Source organism: Podarcis erhardii, assembly GCF_964252035.2.
Source record: "Podarcis erhardii genome assembly, chromosome: 6".
NCBI lineage: Eukaryota > Metazoa > Chordata > Lepidosauria > Squamata > Lacertidae > Podarcis > Podarcis erhardii.
The window spans coordinates 83,524,100-83,546,493 of record NC_138510.1 but is presented as its reverse complement, the minus strand read 5'-3'; the positions used below and the strand labels follow the sequence as shown (position 1 = coordinate 83,546,493).

General features: G+C 42.8%; 1 protein-coding gene across 4 annotated transcripts in view; it reads left to right on the top strand.

Moving 5' to 3' along the window:
* The first annotated feature begins 16,419 nt into the window (after positions 1–16,419).
* Positions 16,420–22,394, top strand: part of CFH (complement factor H) — a 49,993-nt gene continuing 44,018 nt past the window's right edge. For 3 of the 4 annotated variants that reach the window (XM_081865756.1, XM_081865755.1, XM_081865754.1), the window contains exon 1: positions 16,422–16,603. In XM_081865756.1, the coding sequence (XP_081721882.1) occupies positions 16,540–16,603 (64 nt within the window). In that variant the 5' untranslated portion in view covers positions 16,422–16,539. Of the gene's footprint in view, positions 16,604–22,394 lie in introns of all 4 variants that reach the window. The other variant, XM_081865757.1, reaches the window with a different exon arrangement.

The window sequence follows — 22,394 nt, the reverse complement described above, 5'->3', positions numbered from 1 at the left end:
TTGGGGTGGTATCCTTGATGTCTTTGACCCCTTTTGCTGCTGTGCTCAAGTCTGCCAAAGTGCCCCTCTCCAAAATTTGGCAGCATTCAAAAAGGGTGACAAAGCTGAGGAAGGTGTTTCTGATCAGGCCTACTCTGCATGGTTTTGAAATCAGAACTTCTAATGGAAAGTTGCACTTTCGTGATATTCCATGGGGATTTGCTGTTGTCTCTAGGCCTTTCGAAGTGATGGAGTTACATTAGGATAATGGCTGTTTCTGTTTACACCAGGGGCTTAAATAATCACTCAGTGCCTAAGTAATTATCATGTGAGGCATTTAACACTCAGCCTCTTTAGAGGTGATGTCTTTGGGAGTCTGCTGAACAGTATGCCACCACTTAACCATTCATAGGCTGTTAGCGCCAGGAAGAAAGACATTTAGAAGCTGGCTTTTCAGTCAACAATGAAGAGTTCTTCAAAAGAATGGAGAATTTGTTGACAAAGAACTCTTTTTAAAATAGTGTTTCTTATGAAACATCAGAAATAGTAATACATAAGCTTGTAGAGCATCCAGAGATTTATAATTTCAGTGTGCTATCAAAGCATTTTTTTTTCAACAAAGGTGTTTGGGTGTGACTCTTTAACATCAAATATATCAATTTTGCCAGAAATGGTACATGCCGTTCTGACACATTCCCACAACCAAATCATTTGGAAGAACTGACAGAATAAAGGTGTACCTCCCATTTTTTGGTCACCACCTGACTAATTATTATTATTATTATTATTATTATTTATTATTATTATTATTATTTTTACCCCACCCATCTGGCTGGGTTTCCCCAGCCACTCTGGGCGGCTTCGAACAAAACACTAGAATACAATAACCTATTAAACTTTAAAAGCTTCTCTAAACAGGGCTGCCTTCAGATGTCTTCTAAAAGTTTGGTAGTTATTTTTCTCTTTGACATATGGTGGGAGGGCATTCCAGAGGGTGGGTGCCACTACCGAGAAGGCCCTCTGCCTGGTTCCCTGTAACTTGGCTTCTTGCAGCGAGGAAAGCGCCAGAAGGCCCTCGACGCTGGACCTTTATTATTAGAAGTCAGACCTGCCAGAATAAATAAATATCTCCAAATAATCACGTTTCCCCAGCAACTGCTGGCAATGGCATGTTACCAAAAACACAGGTCAGAGGCCTGGACTTAGCATATCTTGAAATGTATACTAAACCAAGAATGTGCTTAGCACAGATTATAAGTGAAATTGTTTGGGGAGTTCCCTTCTATTCTAATACCATGATAAACTAACAAAGGAAAGCCAAGTTCCTGTTCAACAACTGTTGACTTCAAATCAAAATCTTTTGCAGTTATTGCCAATGTGAGTACATAGCAATGCATCTCATGTGATTGTGGTAAGGTGGAATGCCAGTTGAATCAGTCTCAGGCTATTCATCACTGCCCTGCCTCATCACTGGCCTAATGAAAGTCACTATAGGAAGTGTAGAAAGTATTTGTTTCCCACCCGACAATCAGATGTGTGACCAAGAGGCGAACCAAGAGGCTCCCTGACCAAGAGGCTGTCTTGAATCTTGATTCCTAGCCAAATTGGTGGTCACCTATGGAGCTCCTGCCCATAAAAAAAGTGTTCCCAGGGCTTTGTTGTTGTTTAGTCGTTTCCGACTCTTCGTGACCCCATGGACCAGAGCACGCCGGGCACTCCTGTCTTCCATTGCCTCCTGCAGTTTGGCCAAACTCATCTTCATAGCTTCGAGAACACTATCCAACCATCTCGTCCTCTGTCATCCCCTTCTCCTTGTGCCCTCCATCTTTCCCAACATCAGGGTCTTTTCCAGGGAGTCTTCTCTTCTCATGAGGTGGCCAAAGTATTGGAGCCTCAGCTTCACGATCTGTCCTTCCAGTGAGCACTAAGGGCTGATTTCTTTAAGAATGGAGAGGTTTGATCTTCTTGCAGTCCCTGGGACTCTCAAGAGTCTCAGCCAAAACTCACCAGAACTCAGTTCTGTCACTTCTCAGGTGGGCACCATTGCCATTCTAAGAGAATGAGGGAGGCATTCATGGTTGTTTGGGCACCTCTTTTTATATATATAAAAAATAGCACTGAGTGTTCCTCACCCTTCTCTTTGCCTAGGCCCTCCAGGGACCATGTAGGTCCACATTTTAGACCTTTCTGGATCTAGCTTGGTGTCCCCTGGCTTCCTTGGGATGGCAAAACAATGAAGTGTTTGTAAGAAATAAAAATGTTGCTTTTTCATATTTTTCATAAAAGGTCAAAAGAGGTAAAAACAACAACCCATAAACCCCTAAATCATACATTGACCCATCCACATCCATAGAACAGTGGTACCTCAGGTTACATACGCTTCAGGTTACATATGCTTCAGGTTACATACGCTTCAGGTTACAGACTCCGCTAACCCAGAAATAGTACCTCGGGTTAAGAACTTTGCTTCAGGATGTGAACAGAAATCTTGCTCTGGCAGCGCGGTGGCAGCAGAAGGCCCCATTAGCTAAAGTGGTGCTTCAGGTTAAGAACAGTTTCAGGTTAAGAATGGACCTCCAGAACGAATTAAGTACTTAACCCGAGGTACCACTGTACTAGCATATCCACAAGCTTTCAATTATTTATTTTGTATGCCACCCTAGACCCGTAGATTTCAGGACAGTTCACAACATAAAATCCTCAAAATACATAATAAAAACAAAAACAAAGACAACCCAATTATGCCCCCTCCCACAACATCTTAAAAGGGCATTAGATGTTTACTAGCAGAACTTGGCTTCAAATGCTACAATGTATTGTCGCACATATAGATAAACACATGCTACTCCAAGTACAGTGGTACCTCGGGTTAAGAACTTAATTCGTTCTGAAGGTCCGTTCTTAACCTGAGACTGTTCTTAATGAGGTACCACATTAGCTAATGGGGTCTCCCATTGCTGCCGTGCCACTGGCTCGCGATTTCTGTCCTTATCCTGAAGCAAAGTTCTTCACCCGAGGTACTATTTCTGGGTTAGCGGAGTCTGTAACCTGAAGTGTCTGTAACCCGAGGTACCACTGTATAGGATTAAAGACTTAGCTAAAATTAAGCTATTGAGCTAAAAACCATGGCACCTTCTCCCCCATTTCTAGCCTATCTGCCTTAGTAAAAAGGTAAAGGGACCTCTGACCGTTAGGTCCAGTCGCGGACGACTCTGGGGTTGCACTCATCTCACTGTACTGGCCGAGGGAGCCGGCATACAGCTTCTAGGTCATGTGGCCAGCATGACTAAGCCGCTTCTGGCGAACCAGAGCAGTGCACAGAAACGCCGTTTACCTTCCCACCGGAGTGGTACCTATTTATCTACTTGCACTTTGACGTGCTTTCAGACTGCTAGGTTGGCAGCAACTGGGACCGAGCAATGGGAGCTCCCCCTGTCACGGGGATTCAAACCGCCGACCTTCTGATCGGCAAGCCCTAGGCTGTGTGGTTTAGACCACAGCACCACCCACGTCCCAATCTTCCTTATGTAGTATCAAATAATTTAACACCCCTCCTTTTAATTCACATTAAAAATGACACCTTATACAGTTTTACATTGAAGCTTTTTTCAATTCGCATAACCCATTTTCTGCATGCAACATCTTGTGAGAACAGCAGCTACTACATTTTCAGTTGCACTATGCACAATTTTAATTACTTTTTCCTCAAATAAATTTTTAATATAGTGGTATCGAACATCCATATGTTTTGTTCTCTTACTTGATTTTTCTGACTCAGCCGTGTTACTGCAAGCTTGATTATCCTCATAAGCTGTAACTGCTGCTTGCATCTCCAAGCTTAAATCAGTTAACAAGAAACTTTGAGAAACTTTGAGAACCGTTAAGAAAAGCCCTGCCAGAACAGGCCAAAGACCAGATACAATCAATTAAAACTAGACACCACAGGCTTATAATAATAATAATTTTTTATTTATACCCCGCCCTTCCCGGTTCAGAAAACCGGGCTCAGGGCGGCTAACAACAAATTTAAAACACTTAATTGATGCTACAAAAAACAGCATAAAATACGGTATAAAACGTGAATAACAATAAAATCAAAAATCAGTTTAGGGGGAAAATCCATCCAATAAACATTAGATGATCACCAGGGCTAGCTGACTAAATTAGTCCTATTTGGGCCAGTGAGGAGACCAGGGGAGAATTAGCTGTGGGATTCCACGCTAATCTCACACCCTGGAACACTCTCCCTTCAGATGTCAAGGAAATAAGCAACTATCTTACTTTTAAAAGACATCTGAAGGCAGCCCTGTTTAGGGAAGTTTTTACTGTTTAATGCCGTATTGTGTTTTTAACATTCAGTTGGAAGCCACCCAGATGGGTGGGGTATAAATAATTCTTTCTTTCTTTCAAAAAACAGAAAGAGGCAGGGAGTGGAGGGGAAATAAAAAATAAAAATCAGACACAAGTTTTTGATCAGCTTTTGCATAGTTCAGTGGTCGGAGGTGCCCTTGAATGTGGGCAAATTCATGAGCATGAAGATGAAGATGATGATGATGATTTATTTATACCCCGCCCATCTGTCTGGGTTTCCCCAGCCACTCTGGGCTGATGCCAACAGAATATTAAACAGAACAAAACTTCAAATATTAAAAACTTCCCTAAACAGGGATATCATGAACTGGCAGGACAATGGGGAAGAGGAGGAAGAGGATCCCGGCGAAGGGTGTAGCTGGAACTGAGATACACCTGGGGAAGGAGAGGCTGGTGTAGGAAGTACTCACAGGGTGATGGAAGGTGGCAAGGGGATAGAGGTCAGTGCACATCACCAGAGCCAGAGGAGCCCCTGTCCCCATGAACACGGCGGGTTCTAAGGCATAGGCAGCAGCAGGAATGGCACAGTAGGAGGCTGAGGCAGGCAAGGGCCTACAGCCCAGCTCCCTAGCTGGCCAGGTGGAGCTTGCTAGCTCTGGGATGTAGGGATGTGATACCTCAGCTGGAGTAGGCTTGGAGCAGGTGAGGGTCACCTGCCTCATCCAGCCCTGCAATTAGCAGGCAAAGTATAAAAGGGGAGCTGAGCTGAGGTGCTAGGTCTGCTCAACTGTCCATGTTGGTGAACCTCAGCTTGGCTGCTCCAGGATCTCTGAAGGACTGTGCTTCGCTTTGGACTTTGGACACACTGCTTGATCCTGGACTGGGGTCTTGGCATACTGACTTGCTGCCAGGTCGGCCCGGGTTTTAGGATGCATATATTCTGAATGATCTTTCATGTCTCCTTGCTCTTCCTTGCCACCAGCTCTGTAGTAATACACTAAAAAGAGGAAATGCTCTTAGTTTTTTATGTACTGTGCTGGGCCCAGGGGGTAACCCAAGCAACGCAGTCCAGGTCCGGTCCCAAATCCAAGGGTTCCGTGAGGAGTCAGTCCAACAGGGCCAAGGCAGGAAACCAGGCACAGGGTCTCAGGCAGGTTCTGGCAAACAGCAATGTTGCTCCCGCGACTTGGGTGGGGGTCTGACAGCCTTTTATCTTTGTCGGGGTAACGACCAGTCCTGATACCCCAGTGACTCACCTCCCTGTCTTGCCCGAAGGCAAGCAGTCCTCCTGCGAGTACTCAGGTCTCTCCTACTCCCAGACCTTAGTCTCTGCAGCTCGGGAGATGTCTGTGGGTTACTAGATTTGGAGGCCACCTCAGCCTCTCTGGGCCCAACTGATAGGGAGCAGCTGTAAGTGATTGCCCAGCTGAAGGCAATGAAGTAATCCCCGCATCTGGAGCCAGGGCAGGCTCAGGCCCCTGACTCGGCCCAGCTGGTGCTTGTTGCAGGGGAACCTGTGCAGACTGGGGCTCTTCAGAATCAGGCTCCAGACTAGGTTCAGATGCCGCCTGAGGCAAAGGATCCGGTGCGGACTGAGACTCCTCTGGTTCCGAGTCCGAGCCTGAGTCCCAGGCCATCACATGTACTACACAAATGGTACATTTTGTCTATTAGACAAATGGTCAGGACTGTGTGTCGGGAAATGACACAAGGTGTGTCAACTTATATTAAAGCTGAAGAGTTTGCCCAGGGAGAAACGAGACGGAAAGAGGAACCTTCATCCTTCCTAGACTGCTTTTCTAACCTAACCACTGACCTCTTCTAAATTGCTAGACTATTCTCAGGGTTGTTGATCTGACTTCCTGCTTCCCCTCCCTGCTTTCTCACACTCTTACTTCTGAAGCAGAGAGGAGAGGCTGAATCTTGCTTTTGTTCCTCTCCTGCAGAGATCAAACAGCAAACATGGCTGCTTTGTATCCTCAACCTTGCTAAAACTTGGAATTCTTTACTATCCAATACAATGGTACCTCGGGTTACAGACGCTTCAGGTTACAGACTCCGCTAACCCAGAAATAGTACCTCGGGTTAAGAACTTTGCTTCAGGACAAGAACAGAAATTGCACGGTGGCAGCACAGCGGGAGGCCCCATTAGCTAAAGTGGTACCTCAGGTTAAGAACAGTTTCAGGTTAAGAACGGACCTCCAGAACGAATTCTTAACCCAAGGTACCATTGTATGTATTTATTGTAATAAACATAACTTTTTGTTTTCCATACTTAAAGGCTCGGTGTAATTGCTTTACTACTAAAGGGTGTTCAGCAGCAAGTGTTCAGAATACAGCCTTTGCAAAGTTATTCAAAGTGATGTTTGCCCTGATTTGTGTATTGCTTGTTATAATAGTCTCTTAGGTGCAAGCAGAGCTAGGCAGCTTTGGAATATGCCATCTAGAAATGAGATCCTCATTCATAATTTTAGTATTTTTACAGGGCCAGAACTAAGATCTCTTAGATGAGGTAACTGAGTAATTTGCTGGACCCAGAACTCAAATTGTTGACATCCTGGCCTGTTTTAGCTCTTTGGAAAGCATCAATAAATATGAATTGGTAGCAAACTGTTGGTGGGCAAAAGGAATCCAAGGATTGCATCATTAAGGAAGGGTGGAGTGATAACTTCTTGTAAAAGCAACAGAGGAACAACATAGTGGTTCAAATAGAGTTTATGGATAGCTTTTAGTGGCTAGCGGGGGAAAGTATTATCTCATTAAAAATACTGAAGCATAACCAAGGCTTGCATTTTTGTTTTTTTAACCAAGCTTATTATGGCAATGTGCATAAAAGCTGATTTGCCTACTGGCACAGCGCCTTCACAATAATCAAAACAACTCCTAAGTTCCAGCTAAAACAAACTTGGTTAAGGAAAACATCAACAACTTCCAAGAAAATAGTGCATCTCCATTTTAAAAAATTGATATGCTCCTTGCCCGCATTTCATCCATTTGCTGCACTTACTGGAAGAGAAGGAAAACAGATCCTGCAAAGAATGAGGTCTGTATCCGATGAGGCTAAAAATGGCAGCAAAGATCTCTGGAACAATGTAATACCGATGTCAGCATTACAGCTCATAGCAGATCTTGAACTGGTGACTGGGCACGGATGCAGCCAGTTTGTTAGTGTTAAGTGTTAGCCAAAGGAAAAAACCAGCAAGGATGTCAGGCACACAAACCGAGGGAGTCCCCTTGCACCAATAAGACAGAACCAGGTAGGTGTGGCACTGTGCTCTAAACCACTGAGCCTCTTGGGCTTGCTGATCAGAAGGTCAGCGGTTCGAATCCCCACAATGGAGTGAGCTCCCGTTGCTTGGTCCCAGTTTCTGCCAACCTAGCAGTTTGAAAGCATGCCAGTGCAAGTAGATAAATAGATAAATTACTTTCCGCTGTGACGGGAAAGTAAACAGCGTTTCCGTGTGCTCTGGTTTCCATCATGGTGTTCCATTGCACCAGAAGCGGTTAAGTCATGCTGGCCACATGACTTGGAAAGCTGTCTGTGGACATACGCCAGCTCCCTCGGCCTGAAAGCGAGATGAGCGCCGCAACCCCATTAGTCGACTGTGACTGGACTTAACCATCCAGGGGTCCTTTACCTTTACCCTTTTTTAATTACACATTGACCCCTAAAAAGGCTTTTGGGAGGGATTTGCTTGCTGGTTTCAGAATTTAAAGGCAGACTACATGTTACTGTAAGAGCCAGGTGCATGAGGTTTGGGGTCCCAAGTCATGTAAGAGTTTATAGTTTAAAATCGGCACATAAAACCAGGCTCATATTGGTTGCTTGTGCAGCCAGAGCAGAAACAGTGTGATATGTTGGGATTGTGTGATCCCCAGTGACACTGGCCACACATGATACATTACTGAACTATTTAATACTGGACAGAGGGTTTTTTCATATTAGCTTGGTCATGATCACTACAGATGGTAACAGCAGTCACGAAATTAAAAGACGCCTGCTTCTGGGGAGAAAAGCAATGATAAACCTAGACAGCATCTTAAAAAGCAGAGACATCACCTAGCCAACAAAGGCCCGTATAGTTAAAGCTATGGTTTTCCCAGTAGTGATGTATGTATGTGAGAGCTGGACCATAAAGAAGGCTGATCACCGAAGAATTGATGCTTTTGCTTTATGGTTCTGGAGGAGACTCTTGAGAGTCCCATGGACTGAAAGAAGATCAAACCTATCCATTTTGAAGGAAATCAGCCCTGAGTGCTCACTGGAAGGACAGATCCTGAAGCTGAGGCTTCAATACTTTGGCCACCTCATGAGAAGAGAAGACTCCCTGGAAAAGACCCTGATGTTGGGGGAAAATGGAGGGCACAAGGAGAAGGAGACAACGGAGGATGAGATGGTTGGACAGTGTTCTCGAAGCTATCAACATGAGTCTGACCAAACTGCTGGAGGCCATGGAAGACAGAGTGCCTGGCATGCTCTGGTCCATGGAGTCACGAAGAGTCAGACATGACTAAACAAACAAAAAAGAAGCAGAAATAACATTTATGCATAAAGTCATATTGATAAGATGCCTCTCAGTTGTATGGATTCTTTTTTTAAAAAAATAATCTTTATTAACAGGCCGATCAAATCAAATTAAATCACATCACATAAATTCCGAATTACAAAGCCGAATTTTAAATTTTTTGTTGAGGGGACCCATATTTCAAGATCCGAAGGGGGATTCTGATCATCTTCTTGCTACTGTGTTAATGTCCAAATCAGTCCGAATCAATCCAAACAGAGTTCATCATTCTATCCAGTCTTTTCTTGCTGTTTCCACATTACATCTTGTTCATATATTTTCTCTTTTTTCTTTATGATCTCTTCTGATAGTCTCCTTAGGCTGATAAACACCAATAATAATCCTGTGTGAATTTTTCCGTTCTTCCAATCCTCAAATCAAGATGGTTTCCATATATCATCGCCTTCATAGATAACATCGCTCTTTCCATCATTAATCTCGCAAAACTGTCGCTCTTAAGTCCCTCTGAGGAGTTTCACCCACAATATAAAAACAGCTCTATTTCGCTATTTCTCCTCCCAGACTCAAGACCTCCGACAGAACTTCCCAATATGGCGACGGCATTTTTAACTGCATCATTCCAAAGCTCTTATACATTCCATGCTCTTCTTAAAACATGCTTTGGTTCGAAAGTTTATCTCCACACAGCCTTAAATCCACAGCTTAAGTCCTTAATACGACATTTCTGACTTGTAAGGGGAGGGGATTCTTGTTTAATCACATAAGGAAAGAAAGGAAAGTTTTTTCCCCCTCCCCCATCAGTCATTTGCCATACCGAGTCTTGGCGTATCTTCTCATGATTTATTCTTGTTCCTCCGACTCGTCTTGTTTTATCAGAGATCTCTTCTGTTAGCAGTCTTTACTCCCCCTCCTTCCTTGAAATATGTGCATTCCTTCATCCAAATTGTTTCTTTTGAAGTTCTTGCAGCTAGTGGCGTGGATCAGGGACAGCGTCCAGGAGCGCTGAAATCCCACAGAAGGGCTTTGTACCTAGTGCCCCCATCCCCACAAATTCGGGGGTGGTATAGGGCACAGCAGGCAAGGGCAGTCCCCCCCCCATCCTGGGGGGGGGGGTAGGGAGGCTAATTACTCCCATCATAGCCTCCAAATTACCTCGTGTGGGTCGGAGAGATGTTATTGTCACCCATCTTCTGATGCGCCCCCTAGTGGCCCCCGGTTGTATGGATTCTTGCAACATTACGGTAGAAATGGATTAGCTGAGCTCTGTTAGTTGCTTTTCCTATCCTTTTATAAAAATGAAAAAGTTAACACAGCCCAACAATCCACCAACAAGCCAAAGAGCTATCCTTGCTCACCATACATGAAGTACCTGCATATCACAGATTTTTACTAAACTATATGTCAGGCCTGTGCTGAACTCAGGTATTTTGTTTGACCATACACTGAAGGTGAGCAAACCTTGATCCACACCTTTCCCCTACCCTCTCCTCTCCTCCTGCTACCAACTTATTTCATTTTACTTTAGTTTGTGTTTGCTGTGTCCATGGAAAACTAAAAACATTTAATAAAACACTTTAGGAAAAAGAAGAGAAAGGGAGCACAGGAAAATGGTCCAAACATATCTAGTGGTTGCTTTCATCAATGATTATAAACTATGATTTATTGTTCAGTTTAGGAGCCTGGGCAAATCCCCAGGCTTATGAGCTTCTTCCGTGCCTTCTTTTCACATGGGGGTGAGGAGATTGGAAACTTTTGTTACTGTTTTTGTCTAACCACTATTTGCATCATGTCAAAACCCAAACTGACTCAAAAGGGGCTTATAAGAAGCAGCCAGTTTCAAACCTTGGAGCAGGAGATTCTTCATGCCAAAGGCTCAATCGCCTAATAAGTTGATTATGACGTCCAGTGTCACTGTGTTTGTATGAATCTGCATTACCCACAAAGTGGGTTTCCACGTGTGTGTTTTTCCAGACTTTCCAAATTCCTTTATTGCTTGACACACCCATTGGTATGGGTGTTTGTTTAGTCTGACTAACAATGAATGAATCTATTTCTATGCTTTCTAGATTCCCCGTCCCCTTCATTGTTCATGGCCCACATTTCATGTTTCTCTGAGTCACATTAAAAAGTTATTGTCTTATCTTGTGCTGGCTTGTTATCTGGGTATATGCTAGTGTGTATTGTGTAGTGCTCCTGAAAAGAGCCATCTCCAAGCCTTGCATGGAGTCTGTGGTCTAACACAAGTGATAAATAGATTAGATTAATGAAGGACTGCTATCTTTCCCATGAATACGTATGGGAAATGTCACATTATAGTCACTGGGACTTCTCAGTAGAAAAGACAGCAGCTGAATAGATGCATTAACATGTTTTAAGCAATTCACTTGCATTGCTTTGTTACCTTTAAAGAATCATGACAATCAACAGGAAAATAAATTTAAAATATCTATTTTAGGGGGAGGGGGAGAAGAAATATGTTAGTTCCAAAAGTTCACTGAGGAGGTTATTTAAAACAAACATTTAAGACTGTCCTTCTTTGTTGTTATAACCTACCAAATACTGAACATTGTAGAAGCTGGCCTTGTCTTTCAATACAGGTAAATCGTGAAATGACGCCAACAAATTTAAATGGGCAGGGAAGAGAACAGATAATGTATGGCACAAAGATTGTTTTAGCTTGTTCTAGTTAGGACAGGGTAAGAAATATATGCTGATGGAGTAAGATTGATAATAACGGGCACTGCAAACAGTTTGGTGGACTCAACTCCTGGGAGCAGAGAATTTCAGGCATGGGATAAAATTTGCAAAATTCAGGAATGAACTATCTGCAACCATTCTTCAGAAACTCAATCCACAGATGCATTTTGCCATAAGAACCAGTGTTTAAAACATCCCTGTGGGTCTCTGCAAGAGTGTTCGTCATACATCTTCTAGCAGCAGGATTTAAAATGTAAATAAACCAGTAAGCCAGGGACTTGTTTTGAACAACTGGCACAGCTGAGCTGTTGAATCGTTCAACCTTGGCTGTGGTCAGGTTGGCAACCCAATGAACTGGATATCTAATTTTAAAAAGGGCTAAGCAAATGTAATGATCGACAGGCAGGCACATTGTGGGTTGTTATATTAACTGCAGGATATGCTTTATTTTAATGCCAAGGGTGTTCCTTAAATGTTCCAGGCGCTCAAAGAGAGCAACAGGAAACACAGCGCATCATGTGTTCCCATTTTTATTCCCTCTGCTGTTGTGGATGTCATCAGTAGTACTAAACATGCACCACAGTCAAAAACTAGGCTGTTGCTTCATCCCACAAAGTATGTCTAGTACAGTGGTACCTCGGGTTAAGAACTTAATTCGTTCTGGAGGTCCGTTCTTAACCTGAAACTGTTCGTAACCTGAGGTACCACTTTAGCTAATGGGGCCTCCCGCTGCCGCCGCAGCATGATTTCTGTTCTCATCCTGAAACAAAGTTCTTAATCTGAGGTACTATTTCTGGGTTAGCAGAGTCTGTGACCTGAAGCGTCTGTAACCTGAAGCGCCTGTAACCCGAGGTACCACTGTACAGTGGTGACCTTTTGCTGTGTAAGAAAGTTTTGCATCCCTCCCTCTGCTCTCCCCATGTGCTAACCTAAATCAGTTCTGGGCAAATTTGGGGTGGGCACAGAGGACTCGTGGGCAAAGGAGAGGGAGTGGACATTCCATTGTGCAAGTAGAAATCCTTGAACTGCTAGAAGTACTTCATTAGATGCCCCACTAGACTTCTGTGTACTCTGTTCAGAACCATATTGTGCTATCTCCATATTATCTTACATTCTTTTGAATTGGGTGTAAAGTCCATCAGTTAAGGCCAAAGATACTATGATATATGCAAAGAATTACTTGCCTCGGGTGAATGAAGAAGGAAGTGGAGATTGTGCTTTGTCTGCAGTTGACTGCAGGTCAACAATGATAAATGAACTTATGATTATTCCTGTACTAGTAATGGCAGGGTTTCTTGGTTTAGCTATTATTTGCTATTATTTGTGTTTTTATATTGTAAACCACTGTGTGAACTTTGGATGAAGGGTGATATAGAAATGTACCTAATAAATAAATAACATCGTGGTACATTGGCCACACATGTCAACGGGGATGTACGGATGCAGCCCGCATTGCCAGGTCCACTTACCTGTGCTATCATCTGTTTTCAAATGGACATACTGTGGGGTGCTGCAGAGTCAATCTGCAATGAGCCTTTGTTTTCAGAATGCAACCAATTGCTCAAAAAGCACTTTTCCGTTTCAGAAAATATGCAATGGTTCTAGATTGCAATTGAGCAGTTTAGGGGGGAAAACCCACAAGTGCTTGGACTGACAATAAAATTATATATATAAATGGAAGGTAAATAGTTACATATCTATTAACTTAAAATGGACTGCTATTCTTTCTCTTCCCCTTTTTAAAGTTTTTCTTTTACTCTGTTGATCTGTGCAAACATCAGGTTTCTCAAAACATTTAAAAAGAAAACTCTAGGCTTAAAATTTCTACCTTTCCCTATTGTTAAAGAAATACATCTGGGTTTAGAAAATCTTCATTGTAACAACAGTAACATACTAAAGGAAGTAAAAAAAGGTTACGAAAGCAATTTCCCCAGCCATTTATGGTACCACAAATATCTGTCTGATCTTCTGCCTCCCTACCATGCTGACATGTCTAGTTAGCAAACATTGCAGAAGAACTGTTTGTTTTCATGTTCCGAGAAGGAACTCCCTTGGATAATTCTTAGGCCAAAACTAACGATAAACTTAATTTCGGCTGGCCAAAGTTTAGAGGAGGCTGAAGAAGTTAACCGTAAAGCCAGCTGGAATGAGGGGCTGGATATTGATGAAAAGTGAATTGAATGGGGAGGGGAGAGCAAAGAACAGAGTAAGAGGACAGAAGACTCAAACTTCAAAGGGGAAAGAATGGGATATTTCAGCTTCTAAGACTTCAATCCAGTGCACCCATTCAGTTTAATGGATCTCAAACTTTGGGTAAACTTATTCAAGACTGGGTTGCTGTTAAGAGGTCTTTAAGAAAACAAAAACAGAATTACTACTTTTTTATATTTGTTCTCATTGCATCTCTCTTCCCCCAAAAGAATCATACAGAGATGGTAGGAATATTTTGGGGAAAGCAGATAATTCAATCTTCTCATTAGAAGACTGATCCTGAGCCTTGCTTTTGTACACCAAATCTACTATTCTGAAAATATAGAACATCTATAGATGGTGGCAGAATTGGGGGGAGGGGGCAAAAGTTATTATTTCATTTTATAATGTATATAAAACAGAACGATTATAACGGACAAAAATTGGAAGATGAAATACGAAACCATAAAATAGGCACGCAGAATGAGTAGTTGCCTCATGGGTTAAAATAAAGTCCAGGTAAAGATTATCAGCATTTTCAGATCATCAGACCTAGCCCCAGATTCACCAGGCTTGTGAATGACGAAGGCTAGTCTTGAAAATGATGCTTCCACTGTATATGTCATAAAGGAATGCCAAATCACATAAAAATGTTCATGGGGGTTCTAGTCCTTGTCGAATACCTTGGCAAATTCTGAGCTGTTGATACATCAAAATCTGAGATGCAAGAGAAGTAACTGGATATCTTCTATAGGCCTTTTGTGCATCCCTGTGTGTACAGGGTTCCTTCATGCTAATTTGAAAGCACAATGATGTTCGTTTTGCTGCCTGAACCAAAGGGCAACAATTGACTCTAAGACTTAAATGTTAAGTTCGTTGACCAGGAAATGAGTCCTACTGAATTCTGTAGAACTCATTTATGAATAAGCACACCTAGCAATAGGTAGTTGCTGCAATCTTGTGCACACTTCATTGAGATTATTTTTCAATGTATTTTTCCAAGGAAGCCTACACCATTGTTTTGTTTAGATTGCTTTAATGCAGTTACTTTTAAAGGTGTTCAGGAACAATGTAAACGGTGGCTTTTAATTACAAGTATGAGCCTAGGCAACAATTTTATTTTCAATTATCCCCAATTTAGTATTACATCTGAACCCAAAAAAACCCTGTGGTTAATATTAAGTTTCCTGAAACAAGCCAGCTTCATAAACCATGGTTAGAAATCGGCTTGTTTTAGTAAACCATAGTTCTAACTAACCACAGTTTGTCTGAGTTCAAATGTAACACTACACTGCTGTCAGTAAAATGTAAACAAAAGCTGCTGATTTCATCCTCAGACATTCTGCATGGCTGTGTGTGTTATACTGAGGCTTGCATAGTCTTATAGCTTATCATTGCACTGTAACCATTCTTTGCTGTGACATCCAAATGCTGTCAGAGGTGGAATTGCACCCAATTTTTCCAAAGACATTCAACTTCCATTATAGTTCATCCATAAAAGCAGGCTCCTCACCTTGCTTTTCTATTGCAAAGGTCTCTACTTTGTTCTCCCACGTATTGAGACCACTCCCTGAATTTTGCAATCAATTGCCCATTCAAGTCATGTGTGCACAAAATACATATACTGGTGTAAAATGTACATAACATTCATATATTAGTGAAAATAGCATATAAAAATACATTTTATTAGGGAAAACTGCTTTGCAAAAAAAAAAGTATACTAGGCAAAAATTCGGGGGGGGGGGGGAGAATAAATCCACACTAACATTCTGATGAACTTTCTGAGAACTTTTAAAATGGAAAGTTGCAAACTGATATGTAAATGTGGAGAAATGATAAATTGAAAGACTGACAGATTTACCCATTCCTACCTGCTGTCTTCTGTAATTTTTTGCTGCTCCTTTACTGTTTTAGTGTTATACTTTAAGATTTATTTTAGATTACTTCATTTTAAATTGTAAATACGCGTTTTTATCCTTGCAGCCAGCTGCCTTGAGTTGAAATGTTTCAAATAAATAAGTACTGTACGTTAACGTGCAGCACCCAATACAGTGGTACTTCAGGTTACATATGCTTCAGGTTACATACGCTTCAGGTTACAGACTCTGCTAACCCAGAAATAGTACCTCAGGTTAAGAACTTTGCTTCAGGATGAGAACAGAAATTGTGCTCTGGCGGCACAGCGGCAGCAGGAGGCCCCATTAGCTAAAGTGGTGCTTCAGGTTAAGAACAGTTTCAGGTTAAGAACGGACCTCCGAAACGAATTAAGTACTTAACCCGAGGTACCACTGTACCTTGTTGACCTTATGTAAATGATGCAGGTCCCTTCCCCCAATAATATTTTCAGAAGAACTGAATAAGATGTAATGAATCATGTTTGGGATTAGTGTTAGTGGGGAGCAAGGAATAGGTGTAAATGTTAGCAGCCAATATGGTAAAATTCTGGAACCTCTGTGAAATCTGGAATCCTTTGGGCAGCTTGTAGGCCAGTGCAATTCTGTTTGAGTTTTCTGGGAAATTCCCAATGAAAATAGCCACATATGTGAAGCATGAAAGAGTGAAAGCAAACAGAGCAGGAAGGACAGAGGCAGTTGAGAAATTGGGGAAGTATTTTCTACTTCGTTTGCATAATTCTCTGCCAAAAGAAAAGGCTGATTGTGTGCATGTTGCAACAGGGTTAGAGGGGGAAGTGATTGGTGAAGTGAGAAGAAAAAGCTTAAGCAAGGTCATTCCTTGGCACAATCAGGAGAGGCTAAGTGGATGTAGCAGAGACTAAGAGGCAACCAGGCAGAATCTGTTTGCGAAGGGTGTCAACCCTTTGCAAGGCTCGGTAACGATGCCACATTTGCTGAGCTATACTGCTCTGCTTCTGCTATGGATATGTTGCTCTGCGCAGAAGGGTAAGTAGTTGAATTTTCAACCGATGCAGAAAATAGATCTCAGTGTTCGAACGATGTGGTTGATACGTCTGTATTTTACTTCTCTAAGGCTGCAATCCTAAATACTCCTAATTCATTGGGATTTGGCTATAAGAGTTGTACAAGTTCTAGAGTCATTCCTTTCAGATTTCCATTGTGATGTGAGTGGTTTGACTCAGCTGTAGTTTTAGGGATGCTTGAGAAGAGAGCTGTGCAGTGTGACCCTAAACACGTTTATTCAGAAGTATGTCCCGCTAATTTCAATGGGTTTTTCTCTCATGTAATTGTTCTTACCATCTTATCAAGGTGGGAGTTCTACTAGCATTGTAACCCACCCTGCCTCCAGAGCATCAGAAATGAAGACTTGGACCATATTAAGAGGCACATTTGTGTGGATGCGTAGTGATACTTGAGCCTCAGCTGTAAACCAGTTAGGAGTAAGTTCCATTGAACACTCTGGATTGCAGCTGCAACTTCTGAGTAGACTGCAAATTCTACATTGTTAGTATGTACGAAATGGTAGAACCACCCAGCTGAAAATACTCCGTATTAAGTAGAAACCAATTTTCCATCTCACTGAACTTTGAGAGTGTGTGTTGTTATGCACAACTGAAGTGTGAATAGAAAACAAGGAGGCTAAAAACAGGTATATTATATGGATCCAAGAAATTTTGCATAAACATAGAAGGGGAGAGGGTTTTGCATATTCATTTGCTTTGCAAAAAAGAAGAAGAGGTGCATTTGATGTCATTGCTGAGGTTTTGTCTGTATAGGTATGATGACATAGGGTAGCATTTCTGTACCTTTAATGGTTGTATCAAAGAAGGTAGGTGTAGCTTGTAGGTGTAGCTTGTTATTGTTGGGGACTGCATTTGCTGAAAGGTGGAGAAGCAAATGCTACAACATGTTGGAAATGTGGCTTTACATCAGCAGCCTATAATGTCTGTATGGTGGTATTATGCACTATGCAATGAACATGTATGTCCCAAAGCAGGGGATATGGTTAGGATGGGGGATAACCTTAGAAAAAATATTGTTTTGGCAAGCAAATTCCAGCTGGTCACTAATGTTTGGAAGTATTTCTCATACAATGTGACCCCCCCCACACACACACTACACTGTGGTTTTTCACTGCCCCCACAGTTGGGGCCCACTCAAGTTATTGCCTGAGGTACAGCAGAAAATGGCATCTCTCCATAGTACCTAAGGCCAGTAAAGTTATTTTAGCATCTTACATAGAAAAAACCCCATAAACACTCTCCTCTACTCTGGGAAGGAAAATGGAACAACAATAAATTAAATAACTAACCATTTGCTACCTTTTCATCGTGCCCAGTATTAGCCAGCACACTGTGCCAGACAACGGTGGTTACTGTGGGCATAGAGGGCCACTTTTGCAAGTATTATGTGGCTGTTGCATAGTCAGTGCTTGAAACCTTGTGAGCATCACTGGGTAGCCATTTTTGACAGCATTCCCATGGCAACTGTAATGTGTGAACCAGTCCTAATTTGTGCACTCTGCCTCCAACCTCTCTCTCTCTCTCTCTCTCTCTCTCTCTCTCTCTCTCTCACACACACACACACACACACACACACACACACACCACCAGCTAGAATATTCAGATCTTGCCTTGTAAATACCCTTATATTGCCATGAACTGCAAACCTCGATTGGAAGTCGACATTGGGCAAGAATGTAGTTAATCATTAGTTACGAGAGAGTCAGGCTATGCTCCTTTTTGTTAGTGCTCAAGTCCAATTCTTCATGCTGTGCTCCCAGGTATAATAGAACAAATAATATAGTAGACTTCCGTTTATATCTGTTGCTCATCGGATATTCTTGTGGGTGGTAATGGGGAAATAAGTGAGTATTTATGAGATAAGAATTCTTCGTCTGCAGTGTTGATCAGGATTCCTGTTTAGATTAAAATAACCAGGAACAGCAATCTTTTCCATGCTGTCAAATCACAAAGAGTTGTTGCTGATAACTGTTTTGAAAACCATTCTTCACCCAGAATGTTTTCTAACATGTTCTGAAATGTTTCCATTATATAAAGGCAAAGGAAGGCATGCATGTTTGGGGATCTTTTTGAAAAGCAAAATTCATACATTTAAAATCTGAAAAGAAGCTGAAAGCCCATGGCTGTTATGCTTCTAATGCTATTAGCCAGCAGGGCTGGCATGCTATGCAAGAGCACTTAGCAGGAGCTAAGCTGAAATTCCTTAGGACACTTTTTTCTGAGAGAAATTTCCAAGATCCCCCCCTTTCCCCTCATCAACTCCTGGCAGAAAAAGAAGGCACCCCCACAGCCAAATTTCCTCTGAATATTCTTCACCCTATTTTTGTGGCAACTTTCACACCTCCCCCCAACCCAAAGCGAAGGCAAAAATAGTGGGTGGGTTGTCGACACCATTGCCTCTGCTCCTGTTTAATAATAATAATAATAATAATAATAATAATAATAATAATAATAATAATAATAATTTATTTATACCCCGCCCATCTGGCTGAGTTTCCCCAGCCACTCTGGGCAGCTCCCATTTTAATGTTAAAAACAGTACAGCATTAAATATTAAAAACTTCCCTGAACAGGGCTGCCTTCAGATGTCTTTTAAAGATAGAATAGCTGCTTATTTCCTTCACATCTGAAGGGAGGGTGTTCCACAGGGTGGGCGCCACTACCGAGAAGGCCCTCTGTCTGGTTCCCTGTAACCTCACTTCTCACAATGAGGGAACCGCCAGAAGGCCCTTGGCACTGGATCTCAGTGGGGCTGAACGATGGGGGTGGAGACACTCCTTCAGGTATACAGGACCGAGGTCGTTTAGGGCTTTAAAGGTCAGCACCAACACTTTGAATTGTGCTCGGAAACGTACTGGGAGCCAATGCAGATCTCTCAGGACTAGTGTTATGTAGTCCCGGTGGCCAGTCCCAGTCACCAGTCTAGCTGCTGCATTCTGGATTAATTGCAGTTTCTGAGTCACCTTCAAAGGTAGCCCCACTTAGAGCACATTGCAGTAGTCCAAACGGGAGATAACTAGAGCATGCACCACTCTGGCGGGCAGGTAGAGTTTTAGCCTGCTTACCAAGTGGAGCTGGTAGACAGCCGCCCTGGACACAGAATTAACCTGCCCCTCTGTGGTTTAAAGTGACCACAATGAGAAGCCTAAGATAGAAAGGAAGGAAAACATTGTGCTACTGCTAACAGTGAGTCTCACTCCTATTAGAGCTGACTCCTGTTGGAAAATGTCTTCTCCCTGTGATGAAATTTGCTGAAGTGGCCCTTCTGTCTTCTTCAGCCACAACTGAAGTGGAGATTTCCAAGAGACAATTTGTACAGGGCTCTAAATTATAATGTGAGCCTGTGAGGCCCAGTAAACTAGGTCTCTCTCTCTGTGTGTGTGTGTATGTCACTGTATAAAATTGCCTCTTCCTTCTCTCCACTACTCCCCTGCTATCACATCATTAAGGCTGTGGTGCAAGTATGGGAACACTTCTCATGTGTTCATGCCCCGAAGCCCAGTCCCTTTGGCTCTTAAGAGCTGCTGTAGGCAAAGGAAGTGCTTGCCCTGAGGGGAGTGGGAGAGAGCTGTTGAACCAGCTGCTGTTGGTAAAAAGGCATTTCTAGCCCCCAAGGCTACCTGAGCCTCCAGTGGCAGAACTGGATGCAGAAACACCCCCCCACAAACTGCAAATCCCTTCACAGGGAGTGTGACCCCATTCAAGGTAGGCAACCAACCAATTTCTCAGACATAGGAACGACTCACCCCCAGTGCCAGGATTCAAGCTCAGCTTGTTTTCCCGCATCCAGGGACTTTGCAGCCTCTCCTGATTCAGATGTTATGGAGAAATAGAACTGAGTGGCATCTGCATACTGAGGGCATCTAACCCCAAAACTCCTAATGACTGCTCCCAATGGCTTCATGTAGATAGCACTGCAGTGTAATAGTTCCATATAACACTGGTCCTGAAAGACCTACATTGGCTCTCAGTACAGTTCCAAGCACAATTCAAAGTGTTGGTGCTGACCTTTAAAGCCCTAAATAGCCTTGGCCCAGTATACCTGAAGGGGTGTCTCCACCACCATCGTTCAGCCCAGACACTGAGGTCCAGCGCTGAGGGCCTTCTGGCGGTTCCTTCACTGTGAGATGTGAGGTCACAGGGAACCAGGCAGAGGGCCTTCTCAGTGGTGGCACCCTCCCTGTGGAACACCCTCCCTTCAGATATCAAGGAAACAAACAACTATCTGACTTTTAGAAGACATCTGAAGGCAGTCCTGTTTAGGGAAGTTTTTTATGTTTGATGTGTTATTGTGTTTTTAATAATCTGTTGGGAGCCATATAAGTAATAAATTATTATTATTATTATTATTATTATTATTACCCCTGCGGCACCCTTTAAAGTAGCCACCAGGGGCCCAAAAGCTATGCTACACTCTAGACTTGGTCCTAAAGGTAGTATTGGAGGCACTGTCATACCCTAATTCCCATTCCCCAGAGTTGGTTCAAGAGGATGTCATGGTCTATGGTCTCAAACACGGATGACTGATCCAGAAGCTGGAACAAGGTCATAATCCCCTTGTCCCACTCTCTGCAAAAAGGTCATGCATCAGTTTGACCGAAACGCTGGCCAGGTCTGAACCCAGATTGGAATGGATCTAAATAATCTTTGTCCTCCAAGAATGCTTGGGGCTGCCCCACCACGGTCCTCTCCACCCCCAGCCCTAAAAGGGGCTTGTGGCAGTTGGTTGCCACACCCCCTGCCCCACCTGCCTTGCCCCACCCCCTGTTCCTGGGACTCCTCATGAAGGAGCTGTCCCTGAAGGAAGAACTGTAAGGGCCTCCTTCCACCTGCCTTGCTCTACCCTCTAGTCTCTGCTTCGCATTGTGTACTGTATTATTTTATATAGTGTGGCTTGCCATTGTTTTATTGATTATAGTTTAGATATTTATTGTAACTGCTGAGTGGATTTCTGCTTAACTTTTATATGTTGATATTATTATTTTATGCTATTCTAAAGATTGTTGAATGTTATTTTTTTGATGTAGGTTGCCTATTTTAAAGTTGTTTTATTACCACATTTTTGTATTGCATTAGATTGTTATAAGCTGCACATTTTTTGTTTCTTCAGCTTGTAAACCGCCTTGAGTATTGTAAGATAGAAAGACGGTATACAAATTAAAAATGATGATGATGATGATGGGCCAACTGCATTGCAGGGGGTTAGACTAGATGACCATGGGGTCCCTTCAAACTCTACCGTTCTATGGTTCTATGGACAGGGGTCTAGGGGGCAAGTTGTCGGACACATTGCCTTGACTACATCAGCTGATTGCATAAGGTGAAACTGACCCTGCAAAACATCCTCAATAACAGCACTGCATACCGTATTGGCCTGAATATAAGATGCACTTCAGGGTGGTAGTTCTGGGAGGCAGGCGCACCCAGTTCCGAATATAAGCCACACTTGAACTTTTCACAGTCGGAATTTGGAAACAAAAAGTGTGGCTTATATTCGGGCCATAATATGATATTTCAGCCGGAGCTTCAGCAAGTGCAGAGTCACGATCACTCCAAAGCTGAGTGACTTAATCCTCCAAGTGTGCAGCCAGTTGGTCGCAGAGGGTCTTTGGGGGATCCACAGGTTCCTCCCCTACACAACACATTCCTTCACAGGCTGCTTGTGAGCTTTCAGTGGGATATCACTGGCTGCTGTTGGATGCAATGCATTCGTGCAAACAGCCCCATAGGAAAGATTCCCATCTGCCTTGCAC